The 15,385-nt window shown below is 46.3% G+C and overlaps 1 protein-coding gene across 10 annotated transcripts in view; it reads left to right on the forward strand.

Annotated features, from left to right (window-relative positions):
* The window catches only part of ICA1 (islet cell autoantigen 1), a 145,647-nt gene extending 131,094 nt beyond the window's left edge, over nt 1–14,553 (forward strand). For 8 of the 10 annotated variants that reach the window (XM_060020457.1, XM_060020458.1, XM_060020462.1 and 5 more), the window contains 3 exons: nt 1,045–1,314; nt 11,227–11,316; nt 13,720–14,553. In XM_060020457.1, coding sequence (XP_059876440.1) covers nt 1,045–1,314; nt 11,227–11,316; nt 13,720–13,841 — 482 coding nt within the window. In that variant the 3' untranslated portion in view covers nt 13,842–14,553. The remainder of the gene's footprint in view (nt 1–1,044; nt 1,315–11,226; nt 11,317–13,719) is intronic. The other 2 variants (XM_060020463.1, XM_060020465.1) reach the window with 1 other exon arrangement.
* The last annotated feature ends 832 nt before the right edge of the window (nt 14,554–15,385 follow it).

A 15,385-nucleotide genomic window follows, 5' to 3' on the forward strand; every position in this document is an offset into this window, starting at 1 on the left:
GAATTTGGGGCTTGTATGGAAAGATTTGGGAAGCTATACAAACAAGGAACTAAGATCTCCAACATGCCTTCAATCCTGGCTTTGTTTCATGTCTGAGAAATGTATTGATGGTAAATGTGCTTTTATATTAAGGAGAAACCAACACTCTAGGATTTTGTGGAAACTATTTCAATGCAATTCTAATGGCTCAGAAACTGGACTTGCTTTGAAGGAAAGAGAATGAGTGAGAACTAAACAAGGGTCCACTTGCCCAACTAGCAGCAAAGACAATTTACTGACACCAGGTTGTGGTGAAGGAGAGTACAGCATTTATTGTAGAGCCAAGCAAGGAGGACGGGCAGCTCATGCTCAAAAGACCAGAACTCCATGATGGCTTTTAGTGAAAGGGTTTTCAAGGCAAGCTTAGGGGTGTGGCTTGCAGGGTGTCTGATCAACTCATACACTTGTCTGATTGGTTGATGGTAAGGTAACAAGGTGATGTTACAGGAATCTCAGTCATCAACCTTCTGGTTCCAACCTGTCTACATGCTGGTGGTCAGCATGCAGTTAACTTCCTCCACTGGGTGGGGGTTTTAGTATCTGTAAAACAACTCAAGGATATGGCTCAGGATATTATCTATAACCCTTGAGGAGAAACTAAAGGTCTTTGACTTTGTTTTATGGCTCAGCTATTATTATTTTGTCTTGTTTGACTGTGTTCCTTTGTTTTTGTTTTTGTTTTTTTACTTCTCTGATTAAATTTACTCTTTTGAACTCTGGGAAGGCCTAGGAGACTAAAGCTTTTATACGAACAAGAGGCAGGGGACATGGGCGGTGGGGCTGTCCCCAGGAAGTCCTCACAGGGTATTGCTTGGTTTCAGTGGGACTAGAAATTTAATTCCAAAATTTCTTGAGAGGCTGTAAGGGAATTAATTTATATTTTGATTAACTTTTAAAAAAATCTAGCCATCACCTGGTCTGTCCCATCCCAACCCCCACTACATTTATTCCCTAGGGCCTGGGCCCTTGGTGGTGATATGTTTCGTGTTCTGTTGCTTTGATCAGCTTGCCTGGGCCCAATGGCAGGGACCCTGGAACCTGAAGGTGCTGACAAAGATGACCTGCTGCTGTTGAGTGAAATCTTCAACGCTTCCTCCCTGGAAGAGGGCGAGTTCAGCAAAGAGTGGGCTGCTGTGTTTGGAGACAGTCGGGTGAAGGAGCCAGCACCCACTGCGGCCCCAGGAGAGCCAGACCCCAAGCCCCAGACAGGCTCAGGATTCCTTCCTTCACAGCTTCTAGATCAAAATATGAAAGACTTACAGGCCTCACTGGAAGGTATGTACCACAGGGATTGAAATGGGGTTTTTTGTTGGTTCATTTTTTGTTTTTTGAAATCCAGTGGCCTATTTTTTCATATCTTTTTTAAATGTTTTCTGGGTTTTATCTTATAAAACTGGTGTTTTATAAGATAAAATATAGTCGGTGTCTTTTTTGTTTGTTTTTAAATTTTCCTTTTATATTCAGTGACTCTTTAGCTCAAATTTCAGAATCACGTTCCAGCTTTAAGATATGTATTAGGGTTTAAAATCTATTTCTTCTCATAATTTTCTCCTCCTGTTAACATTTCCTATTAATCAAAGGCTAGAGGGGTGGTTCTCAGTCTTACGGTCTTACTTTGATTTTAGACTTTTTCATGGCACACTTGAGGGATCAGATTGCCTTCACAGTTGTGGCTTGTTGACTTTGCTATCTCTTCCTGGCACTCACCCTAGCTGAGTTCTCCCACATACTCATGAGGCAACATTCTCCACGTTCCCGTAGACACGGAGCTTTCTGGGTGCTTTTTCCCTCTCCATCCGGGCTTACCAGTACCCTGAGTATGCCCTCAGCTCAGCTGTTCCTGTTCTGCCTGAAACACATGGCCCAACAGTCCCCTGAAGCCCGACCACGGCAGAAGTAGAGTTTTCACACTGATCAAAAGTGATCGGCAGCATTGGTAAGGGTTTAAGGTACTCCGAGGCTCACCAGCAGCCCACATACTGGTTAAGAATTGCTTACGTGGGGAGCACATTGATTTCGAGTGCAAAAACTAACACTCAGGTTGAAATTTAAATTTTGAAGTTTGAGTTTCTAAACAAACCTTGAGAAGGAAACCATTTTAGTAGTTCAACACTTTTTTTCCTCCTTTCATGCTTTAATTGTAAGACAGGAATCACTGTTAAGAAATTCTCAAATTGTTTTGGTTTTTCCATGAATTTAGGCTATCTCCTTTAATAAACAACGTGTTTATCTGGCTCGTAAAGCTGAGAACAAGTGGCAGAGCTGGAATGATTAAGTAATTATGGGCTATTGAATTAAAAAAAACAAAAAAACACCTCAGGTCTTTGGAGATGAGATCACGGACATGACAAGAGTTGGTAGGCAAGACCAAAAGAAAAGTCTTCACTCTTTTTTATGAAATACATGATTCCTTTCATCTTTCTTATTGAGTCCTATTTTGTAGCCATCTCATTTATTCTCAGTAATGGAGTTAGAGATAGGAGGGATAACTGCAATCCAAAACTACACCTCTGCCCCGACTTTCACCCCTGGGTTTCACCACCTCTTTTGCTGGGACCTCAGATAAGCAAGGCTGACAAAGACTGGGTTTCACCACCACCCACCTGTGGCAGAGGCACTAACAAGGCGTGGGAGAGTCAGGGGCCGGAGTGGGATCCACAGCTCAGAGCTGGGGGCTGCTGGAGACTCTCCAGATGTGCTGGAGGATGAATCCCCCTGGCGCCCCCAGCTTTGGAGACACCAGGGCCCCTGCTGCTGCCCAGGAGCAGTGGTGGCAGTGCTTCTCCCTCGCTGGTGTGGCCAAGTGTCACTCTATTGTGAGCGCCCCAGGCTGACACTGAGAAGTCAGAGCCACATGCCCTCTTCCTGAGCAGGTAGAGCAAGAAGATCCTAGCTCAGGCCCAGGGCGCTGTCCCCAGAACTCCGCCTGAGAGCTAGGACAAGTGTGGTGGCTGTGGGCTTTGCACTTCAGCCTTGCCCCATGGCCAGGAGAAAGGCACACGACCACACTTGGGTCTAAGGAGGGAGGGAGGTGATCTGACGGCAAGAGAGATGCAAGCTCGCGCTATGGAAAGAGAAAGAGGTACTTCAAAGGGAGGCCATTTATTTCTCAGGCAAACAGAGTCTCAGTGGAGGTTACCACCCCAGTAGCACTTTAGCAAGTTTCTCATTTGTCCAACAAATATTTATTGAGTCCTCTGGGCGCCAGGCACTGGTGATTCACCTGAGAACAAAACAGACAAGGCTTCTGCCTTCCTGGAACTCACATTCTAATGAAGAGGAGATAATGAACAGTAAAGATAATAAAATTACATTGTAGCTTAGAAAGTGACCAACGATGTGGAGAAAAGGAAAAAGTAGAGCCAGAGATAGTGTTGGGGGAACAACAGGGTAGATCAGGTATGGTCGAGGGTCTGCAGGAGAAGCACTGGGGTTGGAGTGAGAGAGGGAGGCAGTTGGAGAGGAGACGGGTAGGGCCACATAGGGCCTCATAGCCTTTGGAAGAACTCGGAACCATCACAGCATCTTGGACCGAGGATGGACATGATCTGATTTACCATAAAGGGACCATTCTGGCTGCTAAAAGTTTCCTTTCCTCTGCTGGGGTTCTACCAAGATCAATGTTAAAGGAGTTATTTTTGTAACCTCTGAGTTATCCTGTTTCCTTTGCATGCCAACAGCCATAAATTGAATGTCTATGGAACTCAAAATGACAGAAAGAAAAGTGAACTTCAGTGTTTTAAAGAGGAAGCCCATTCAGCTTCTATACACCTACAGGTTACCAGCAGGCAGCCCCAACAATTCTGCCCCAGTGATGCCCTCTAATTCAGAAAACCTTCAAAACACGTGTACAGATAAAGAGTGGGCTCCCTGCTTTGATGATTGATCATGTAATCCAGTTCTAACCATATTCTGTGCTTTTGTCAGGACTCCCTCCAACCTCCTAAAAAAAGAGCAAAAGGTGGATGTTGGCTCTAGATTTTTTTCCATTGCATCCATGGTCTAGAAAACCCATCTATACACATGAATCGCAAAAGAATCTAAATAATTATTAAACTTTTGACACCTCATATTGAAACTACTTCCCCTGATTATCCAGATCATCTCAAAAACTAAATCAAATAAACCACTGATATAAGTAAGTAGTCAAACTAAACGTGGAGTAGGAAGGCTCATTGGCATATTGGCTCAGCAAGGCAAACAGTGGTAGAGGGTTCAGAGCCTGGGTTTTATTTCTGTAAACTCCCTTCCCTGCACTCACTTTGCAGCAATTGGTCAGGCTACTCATTCTCTGGGCCTTTGCCTTCTCATCTGTAATACGAGGTATTAGGCTCACTAAATAATCTATCAGGAGAGACCCAAGTCATCTGAAGGAGCTTTTTACTTTTCCACAAATGTCATCTTCTTATCCCTGGGTTAACCCCTACTTCAGAGATGCTGTGGTCTAAAACTGTTTGCTTCTGTGACTTTGCCCTTTATCGTGGTAAAATAATAAGAACCAGCTCTCCCTATGGCATGCGCTGTGGGCCAAGCACTCCCATGTGCTTTACGTGTGTTAACTTACTTCATCCTCACCACACCCTTCCCAGGCAGTTACTGGCATCATCTCCAGCTTACAGCCTGGGAAACTGAGGAACAGGGCAGTAAGTAATTTGCCCGAGATCATACCTCTTGGTAGGAGGCAGGCCGGATTGTGGGCCTGAGCCGCCAGACTCCGGAATCCATGCCTTTCCCCATTCTGTTCTGTTGCCTCCAAGTACCATGTCTCTGACGGCAAACGCGATTCCCGGACGGGCTCCCTCAGGCCTTGCCTTGGGTGCTTCTGGAGGAGCAGGGCTTATAAAGACTGTTATCCTGGTTCTGGGCATCCTGGCTGTGCACAGGGACGGGGGGGAAACCATGCAGTCGTGCAGGAGGCATGTGGGTGTGGGAAGGCAGGGTTGTGTCAACCACAAAAGTTGGGTGACATTCCAAAATAGAATATGTGAAATCGAGATTGTCTACAAAAATCTTCGCCTGTGCTAGCCATCGCCCCCTCATTCACTGTAGTGCTGTCTAGCTCAGTCTCTCCACCACCTTTGTAGCTCTTTGTAAGGTCCAGGCAGAGCTGTATCCTCAGGGGCAGTGTTCAGAGGACAGAGGTGGGTGGCTCCAGGCCACAGCTGCTGATACCTCAGCTCCCTTCCGCACTCCAAACCCCCTCCCTCCCCCTCCCTCCTCCACCTCTTCAGTCTTCTCGCCTCCTTATCTCTCTGCTCTCCTCTGCATTCCTCTCCTCTTTGGCCTGTGTCCTCACTCTTCTCCTTTGCTCTGGGGAAGTAGAAAGGAAGGGGGATTTAGTAAGAGAACAATGATATCTTCCTTCCCCCACCTACTTCAGCCTCTAGGAGAGCAAAACAAAGGAACTTACATTTAGGATAAAGTTGTGCTTAAAAATTTTAAGGAGTTAATTTTAGCTAGACCTTCTAAGGGTTTCTGAAGTTGCCAGCATGATAGGGGCTGGGGTTTTCTGTGTCATACAGTGATGAGAAAATTGTACCTTCCTGAGGCCTCTTAAAGTGAGTAGGAAGAGGGCCAGCCAGAGGGGCTGCCTGAGGTAGAGACCCGGCAAGGCTGACGGGCCTCATTAAACATTCTTCTTAATTCCCCACCAACATCCAAAATTTAATTTAGAAACAGACGCTGATACTGAAAAGATAACCATCTCCTCAAAATAAGTGCACCGGGACATCTTTTAATTTAGGATTCTGCAAACCAAAGTTAGGGGTCTTGTTCCAGTTTCTCACCAACATACAGCCCTTTGTTCCTTCTGGATATCCTTTTGTTTTACCTAATTCCGAGGTCCTATTGCCATCTGGGTGGGTTTCCATTTAAAGCCAGTGTAATGGAAAGCTTAGCGTGATCATTCTCTTAGAGTCACCTTTCCTCAACCAGAGCTCTCCTCTTGCTGTTTCTGGCTTAGCCTTGCTCCAGGCTAACATATTTCCAGGACTCAAATGGAATAATGTGAAAGAAGAGGCTGCTGGGCCGCATTTAAAGATAACCTGAACATTGGCGTTGTTTGTTCCATCAAAGAAGCAGCACTTTCTAAGCCTGCTGGGCACATCCCCAGGTCTTGGGAATCTGCAGAATTTAAGTGCCTCCGTTAGTCCACAGAAGGAACCTTGGTGACCGTCTACTCTACCGTCATTTTATAGATGAGGAAATCAAGGGACCCCAGAAAGGTCTCACGACTTGCCAAGCTGTTGTGGTTTTATCCACCATTCACATAAGGTCTAAACTCCTCAGCTTGGCTTACAAAGTCCTTTAAGGCCTGCCCCGTTCTCATCACTGCCCATACCCCCCATGCCTTTACTTAGCATGACTCAATGACCTTGTTCAGCTGGAGAACCATGTATTTATTACATCTGTAAGCTGGACTCCAGGGAGTCTGACCCTCCCCTCCTCTCGGAGCACTCCACCCACCTGCATGTTCTGCTTGTTCTGCTTGGCTAACTTCTCATCCTTCAGGTTCTCCTGTTCAGTGTCATTTCCTCCAGGGACTCCCCCCGCAGTCAGTGTTAGGTGTTTCTGCTCTCCATTCCCTTTACACCCAGTACTTAATCATTCCTCTTATTTCACCTCATTGTAAAATGGATTTAATTTTTTGTCTGCTTTAGGTCGTCATGGGCAGGGCCCATGTTTGTGTTGCTTACCATCATATTTCCCGATCATAGATCAGTGCCTAGAAGAGATGTTCGACAGAGACATCTGGATGGATGGGTAGATAGATGGATGGATGGCAGGCAAAAAGGAAGGGAGAGATCAACTGACATTGAATCACTAATAGGAAAGAAAACAGTCCTAAGACAATCTCAGGGGTTGGTTCTCATGTCTGCTGACTTATTCAGAAATCGAGGTTCAACTTAGATTTATTGAGGGCCTGCTCTTTACAGCCTCTGTATTCCCTCGTTTCACCACCAGGATCCCATTTTATCCATACAACAACCTAATGAGGCAGGAATTTTTATCCACCCTTTGCAGGTATGGAAACCGGGGCTCAGAGAAGGTGTGGACAGCAGGCTGGTGCTTGGCCACCAAGACCATGGTCTTCCCACTCTCCCCTTCATGGCCAACCCCACCCCAGAGCGCCCTGGGCTGTGCTCGTCAACCCAGCCTGGGCTTTTGCTTTCCCAGTTAGTGAAATATTACATTCATGGTGAAGTGCTGCTCTGGGTGGTATTATTTTGGCTTTACTTGCTGCTCTAGCTGGCCGGTGTTATTTCTGGCTGATTTATATTTTCCCTTATGTAAGTAAAGCGGGGCAGGATTGCTCCAATAAAATTTTATATGTGTTTCCTGCAAACGGGTAGCACAGTTGACATATCACAGGAGCCGACGGCTAGGCTCGGCATCTTGTTCACAGAGCTCTCAGCTTCTCCTGCCTCCTCTCTTCACCACCCATCTCCTGACACAATTTCTCTGAGATGGGGAGACATCTTTCCAGCCACACCTTCCTGTTAAAAACGCCTCAGCCAACTAATTAATACCAACTAGAGAACAGTTGAAGGCAATTACAGGAATATTAGCAACAGTAAGTTCTCGTTAAATAGCATTTTTTTTCCTGATAGAAGCCAAGACCTTTGAAGTCTGGCTTGGCGTTCCATACATAATTACCCTAGTTGCACCCCTCCCCTAAATAATTCCCAAAGTGTTATGAGTGAGGGTGAAACTGCAGCTCAGTTTAGTATTTGCTTAAAATATATGTATAGAGCTGGTGTCACAACTGTAGCATTTTCTTCCCTCATGTGCGTATAGTTGGATTGTTAGACTTATGCTTAATAGCTGTTCTGAGGAGAGATTGTGATTTGGCAAACTGGCTGCTGTTTCTGCTTCACATTATGGGACAAGGGAATAGTGATGGGAAACTTTGAGGTATACTTTCCCCATCATCTTAGTTCCCAAAGGGGGATGTCTTTACCCTCATCCTTTTCTCCACGTCCTCTGCTGCAGAGAAGCCCCCAAACCCATAGATTCCACATGTCACACTCCACATATCACTTCCACATGTTCGTGAGCGTTTAGATGAGCAATATTCAAAAATCCATAGTTACAAAGGAATCCAATTAGAAGACATTGTCTTTACAAAGGAGTCTGCCATTATAATCCTTTAAATTATAGGCTTAAAAATACAACTTGTATTTCTGGTGCTTTAAAAATATGACTTGATATACAGTCATTTTATTTGTTTATAGCCATTTGGGAACATGCCCATCACATCAAGTGAGGGGAGCTCCGTTTTGGTATGTGGCTTTATTTCTGCCTCCTGTAGGAAAGTGTTCCACTTTATACTCTGAAAAAGACAGTGGTTGAACCACCGCTTTTCCAGCATTCTCTGCCACCACTTTAAAAAACAAACGTTGTGCGTATTTTTGAAATGGGAAGAATTTTCTCGTGTCCCCACTGTTTCAAATAGCATTCAGAGATCCGGGAGCGGTGGACTTCCATACCCCTCACCTGCCTTTTCTCTGCATCTGTTCAGGATCTTTCTGGAAGTGTGGGCCTCCCTGAACTCAGAGAGCTTGACGAGGTCAAGGAGCTTAAAGCTCCAGGACCTGTGAGGCGGGGTCCTGAAAGCAGACCTCTCGGTTTCCGAGGAGGGTCTCTCTCCTTGTCCCGGCTCTGACTTCAACCAAGATGACCCTGATCCTGACAGAGATGGCGACCGTGGCAGCTCCTTGGAGACCACTGTGGCAGGGCCTCTCACACTACACTGCATGACAGATGCCAAGGATTTGTGCTTCCCTGGGCTCCATCCCCAGCAATTCTGATTCAGTGGGTGATGCCCCTGCCAGTGGCATGGGCACCATACTTTGAGAACCACTGCCCTAAGAGATGGAGGCCAGGCTGTAGGCGTTGATGAAAAGTTACACAGGCTCTGCAGAGCACAGGTGGGTCTTGACATTTGGTGTCCAGAAGAGGATTGTAGGGAAAAAGGTAAAATTGACCCAGTTAGATGCTTCCTCTTTGAGCTTTATTTGGCACATGACAAAACTCCAATTTTAACTTCCTACGTTTACCACTATTTATGTGATTTGGGTGTAGAAGGAAAATGCCCATGGGCCAATTTTCTAGGAAACAGGGAGGTTATGTTATTCCTGGATTACACCAAATACTGGTCTTTTTTTTTTTTTTTTTTTTTTGCGGTACGCGGGCCTCTCACTGTTGTGGCCTCTCCCGTTGTGGAGCACAGGCTCCGGACGCGCAGGCTCAACGGCCATGGCTCACGGGCCCAGCCGCTCCGCGGCATGTGGGATCTTCCCGGACCGGGGCACGAACCCGTGTCCCCTGCATCGGCAGGCGGACTCTCAGCCACTGCGCCACCAGGGAAGCCCAATACTGGTCATTTTTAAAAACTGCTTTATTTGAACTATAATTTACATACCATGAAATTCACCCATTGTAAGAGAACAGTTCAAGGATTTCTGGTAATTTTTTTTTGTGCAGCCATGACCACAGTCTAGTGTTAGAACATTTCCATCTTCCCAAAAAGTTCCTTTAAAATTTGGTGCTTTTCGTTGTTTGTCAATTATGTTAACAACATGTTCAAGTACCTTTCCAATGGATAACAATACTTTTTAAACCCTCTATGTTTTCATTATTTTACGCCCAATAAATAGGTCACAGGCCACCTGTTTCACTTGTCATTGGTTAGTCTTCATAGAGATGTTTGTGTTTACTTGCCTAAAATGAAATAATCAACCAGTGAGTATTATAGCATCTACTGCACCAAGCATTGCTTTGCCATCTCTTAAAGCTTCGTAAGTGTACTTCTCATGATTTAAAAGAGTTCTTCAATAGTTTGTCTTAATTTCAACACCCATCGTGTGCCAGGTAGTGCACTAAAGGATGTAAAGATGAATAATACATGGTCCCTGCCTTCAAGGGGCTCAGAACTCTAGGAGATGAAACAAAAGTACAAGCTAATCAATATAGTATGATTCTATAATTAGGTCCCTTATCACAAATCTTAGAATGGTAGGGGAAACAAACAGCATTACATCTTATCATTTTTGTGGCATCTACTGAGTGGCTTGCTTGCTTCAGAATTTGGTTTCACTGCCCCAACTGAACTCTGCCATCTAAACGTGATGTCTCATGGGGGCCTTATCAGAGACAAAAGCTTTTCTGTAGGAAACACTGCGACCAGAGCATCCCAGTGAAAGGATACAGTTTTAACCATTTGGACCCAACAGTGGTGCCTCATCTGACGTTTCACAATGAGAATCAACAATGAACTTAACCCACACACACCTACCTGTACCACATTAGGTGTTATGGAGCACATTGAAGAAACAGTTCCCTGTCTCATTGAGAAGACAGGACTTAACACATGAAGAATTAAAGCAGACGTGCAAAAGAAGTATATGGTAAAGTTCTAAATTAAATGAGTCATGCTGAAACATCCAGCACAGACAGTAAATACTGGGGGGAAACTAGGCTTGCTTCTCCCAAAGCAGGACTGCTGAATGCCTCTTAATCATTAGGGGCAGGCAGAGCACAGGGGGGCCTTTCAGAACAGTGGGCTAGACAAGATCAATGTCATTTGTAAGGGTACGACATCAAGTTAAGGGGAGGTTCTTTCCTCTTGTATGTTTGGACTGGACTGCCATTTATTTCTCTGTATTAGCTAAACTTCCCAATTTAAATTAGCTGTACGGAAAATAAATGAACTGGATCATATTGGAAGTAGAGAAGACCAGCCATTCCCTAGTTCTGTTGCTACATTTAATGGTATTCACTTTTTTAAGCTTTCCCCATTTGTGACAGGAAAACAAGGCACTTGATTTCCTTGCAACACTATTGATAATCTTTGGTGTGACCATGAAATGATGTCACTTGGTAAGAAAAATGGGTATAAAACTGAAAGCAAACATGCTTTAGCCTTAGCAGTTTCTCATTTGCTTTTCAAAATGCAGTCTTGCCCCTAGTTTCCCATACTCTTAAGGTGGGCATGATTATACATATCCACTCTCCCCTAAAACATATTCCGGGTATGAGGAACATGGGAGAAGGGTCTTTGCACACCACCCTCCTCTCTCTCTTTGAAGGCTATCGGAGTTGAGAGCCATGTGTGTGCCCCAGGAACTGATGGGGCAGTGTAACTGCCCTTCCCTAGATCTAACATCTTCTGGTTTTGAACATTAGGCTGGTCAGAGAGCAATGTCAATACTACTTCTCCTCCATGGGCAGCACCAAAGGCAAGCAGTCCAAATGGCAGTAGCCCTGCAGTGAAAGGTAATACAGTGTTCTATCCCCCCCTTAAATGACAGTTGCCTTCACTTTCACTGGCCTAACACCCTTCTCTTTATTTCTTTACTAATTTCCATGTGAGCACCTTGGGTTCAGAGGAGGGGCTGCATGGGTGGAGAGTTCGGCATGATCCTAGGAACTAACATTCTAACTTTTTTCCTGGCTTAATGTCCTAATTCATAACTCCCTCTATCAAATCTAATGAGGAAGACTCAAACATCTATCTCCATGTGACTGGGTGCTCCCCAAGATTGGGTGACAACAGTAAGGGAGAAAAGGCCACTGAGGTTGGCGATCCTTAGCTGAAAATACCATTGCTTCCACCAGACAAGGCATTTGGTTAGTGCTTTTCATGAAGAGCCAGGTGTCTTAGTTGTCAAAAGAGGGCCTTTCGAGCTTGTGAAATCTGTTCTTTTGAGACAAAACATCTGCCTGAGGAAGATCTCATCTGTATTTGCAGCTCTCTGTCTTTCTTTGGTCATCACCCACTTTCCCTGTGTTGACCACAGGAAGTTAAAGGAAGTGTCAATTTTATTATCATCAGAAAGCATTCCCTTGATGTTTTTTAGGTGTTGTGCAAATAGTTGCACCTGGTTTTCCCTCCCACAGTGGAGGTCTGGGGAATGTGAGGACCCCCAAGCCCCTGAGGTATAGTTACCTGGCTCTTCACAGCAGGGCCACACCCACCATCTGAAGGTGCTGGGAAGGGGAGGTGAGCATGGAGGGTGTTTTCACTGGTGCTGTCTCTAAGATATCTTTTTTTATTTTCTTTTTATTTTTTTAACATCTTTATTGGGGTATAATTGCTTTACAGTGGTGTGTTAGTTTCTGCTTTATAACAAAGTGAATCAGTTATACATATACATATATCCCCATATCTCTTCCCTCTTGCGCCTGCCTCCCTCCCACCCTCCCTATCTAAGATATCTTGATATTCTCTATCAAGAACACACTAATCCTCCTAAGTCAATCTTGCCCCATACAGTTTCCTTGTGTGACCTCCTACATGACTAAAGAAAGAGAAATTACTCTCTTTTTTTAAAAAAAATGATGTCTCCCCCACTCCCGCCAAGTTGTATTGAGATCTCTGAAGTCTCAGTTTATCATATCAAAATAACCCAAGTGTTTTGGGGGCTAACTGCACACAGTGTGAAATTAATGTTACATAATAATAACTTGCACAGTTACTAACTAGTCTTGCTTGCAATAGCTTATTCTGTAATAGATGCATTATTATCTCATTATAAAATATATCCACAAGAGACTTTGAAAAACAAAGGGAGGAGAATCAGAAGTATAAAGTGATCGGTATACTGTCTTAATGTTTCAGTGCTTTTTAGTGAAAAGATCAAAAGCCCTGTGTATGTTGGTATAATCCCATCAATATTCTCTATCACTGTCATATAACCACTTTTAGCAACTTGTGCTACCAATAGTTTTTGAGACTCTTTTCAACCAGATGGCAAGCACATTCCTAGCTGCTCTCAGCTAGAAGGATAACCTGTCAGAGAGACATTTACTTTATGCTTTTGATACTGCCACCCGTTGTAGAAAGAAAAAAAAGCATGGGTCATCCAAGCGAATGAACTTAGATTCTCATGTGGAATGATTTATATAGAGAGGAGCCCCCAACTTATTTGTAAATCACTTGCATCAGGCACTCTTTTGAAAATGTTCTCCTCATCTGGAAAATAATTAGGCTCTGTAATCGTGGCACTCAAGAAGTCAGGGCAGGTGGTTCGGTGAAAGGACAGCTGAAGGCTGTTCCACTGAGGCTGGAGTGTAAGGGGTATGGGGGCAATTTAGAGCCCAGTGGGGAAGGGGAGGCCTGTCACAGGGCCCCTTCCTCTGATGGGAGAGGGTTAAAGAAGGCAGTGACCTTGAGAGAAGAGGGGCAGTCAGGCCTAGGTGCCATCCCCCCTCCCCCCTCCCCCCTCCCCCCTCCCCCCTCCCCCCTTCTGGACCTGTTGCTTTGAAGGCTGAAAAGAGTAACACACGGTGTTTCTCTTAACCCAGCAGATTTGAAAAGATTCCTCCAGGAAGCACCTTGCTTGAGACATTCAGTCTGATTTCTGAAATGACTGATATTTCCTGGTGGTGGTGAAGCATGGGGCCTGGGGTTTCAGGCAGCTCTGCGGGCAGTGGCCATCGCTGGGTGGAGGTGCAGGTGTGGGTTAACACAAAGGATCACTGTGCGTTGAACTGTGTAAAGACCGTGGTTTAAAAATGTTGCTCAGCCAGCCGGCCAACGGGGGGGCATGGAATACCCTAACAAGGCTTAGCGACAAAGAGCAATGAGGTCTGTCGGATTGAGCCCACCTGCCTGCAGCCTGGCAGAGGTGGGAGTTAGCAAGGTAGGTGTGCTCATGTTTGCTCTTCTCTCCCCAGAGCCTGCCAAGCCCTCCTCAGACCTGACTGCCTGGTTCAGCCTTTTCGCCGATCTCGACCCATTATCAAATCCTGATGCTGTTGGGAAAACCGACAAAGAACATGAATTGCTGAATGCATGAGTCTGCAGCCTCCAGGAAGGAGTCCACAGGCGGCTCCAAATCAGCACACCCGGGGGGCTTGCAGATGTAGGAAGCGATCAGTATGCTGTTTTAATATTTACGTGCCATTTTAATAAAATGAAAGGGTCGAAGGCCCTGTTTATATTGGTATGATTATTTACTTTTATTTGGTCTAAAGGGTTCCTGTGTGTTCTCTATGTGGACCTGACGATACAGGGTGGTCTAGGAGCAGTTTCCAGGCCCACCGTTTTCCTGCCCACAACTGCATCATGGCTGCCGACGTGTCACTGGGCTGCTACAAGGTCCAAGTTCAAATCATAAAACTACTTTTTGTTAGGTTTAAATAAGGTGGCCTACAGCCTCAGAGGCAGCGGGAGGCTAGGGAGGCTTAAATGCCTCCTCTTGTACCCCTTTGCCCGTGCCCCCCCTTAGCGGGGGGCTGTAGGGAGACACCCTCTTCCTGCCGAGCCACTTTCCGGAGAGCTCTGGGTGAAGCTCCCGCCGACCAAAGACTGTCCCACGGCCCCTGCCTGCTGTGCGGTGGGTTCTCTCACGGGCAGTGAGCTTGTCGGGGCTGCACAAATCCCTCTGCGGAAGGCAGCCACACCTGCAGATCCCAGCTCTCCTTTAGTCCTCTCCATGGCTGGAATTCAAAAGCATGTATTTCTGGAGCCCCTTGTGATATTAACTGTTTTGTTTTTTTAATTAAACGGAAAAGATATTTGACATGCAAAGTCAAGTTAATAAATGAGTCTGTCGTATGGACTCAGTGGGGAGGTGCTGTGGGAGTAGAGGCTGGAGAGGGACGGGGGAGAAGGACGGGTCCCACCTGCATGAAGCTGCTGACGGGACCCATGCATCCCCCAGGTCCGGCGGTGGGGGAGGGGCGGGGACTCCTGCCAGCGCGGGCAGGGGTGAGGGCGGCAGTTCTGCGTGCGGGCACATAAGCGACTCAGATAATCCACCTTTGTCAGAGACTCCAGGGCTGCTGCCTCTTCTTCCCGCCCGTGTCACCGGTAATGGGCTGAGAGGCCACACACATCCGCAGAAGCCCGTGTTCCACGCCTTTCACTGAGTCGGGGCGGAGTCTATGACGGACTAGCAAGGCCTTGGTTCTACGAGCTCAGCTGGGCTAGGAGGTGTCTGCTGCGCCTGCAGCCTCAGTCCCCAGCCCCTAAAGGGTCTCCTGGGGCCACTTCTCCACGTGCACAGAGACGCTGGGCCTGCCCAGCTCAGGGGAGGCCCAGCCTGGCGCCCAGACTGCGGAAGGCGCTCCTTCCTCTGCGCGGAAGGAGACGCAGGTAAGAGGGCCCCGGGGGCTCGGCGGTGCGTATGTGGCTTGTTCAGCTCAGCTCACTTCCGGGCCGGAGCAGCACGGCCCTCCACAGGGGTCTCTTTCGTTAGAATCTCATTTAGCAGATTCCTCAGCCTGGCATTCGTGGTCTTAGAGGAGATCGGTGTACCTCCCCAGGGCCCCAGCTCACTACCCTGCCCCCACACCACAGGAGGGCTTGCTGTGCCCCTAAGCCTCCCTCTCTCTCGGC

This window comes from Delphinus delphis, chromosome 9 (assembly GCF_949987515.2).
Source record: "Delphinus delphis chromosome 9, mDelDel1.2, whole genome shotgun sequence".
In the NCBI taxonomy this organism is placed as follows: domain Eukaryota; kingdom Metazoa; phylum Chordata; class Mammalia; order Artiodactyla; family Delphinidae; genus Delphinus; species Delphinus delphis.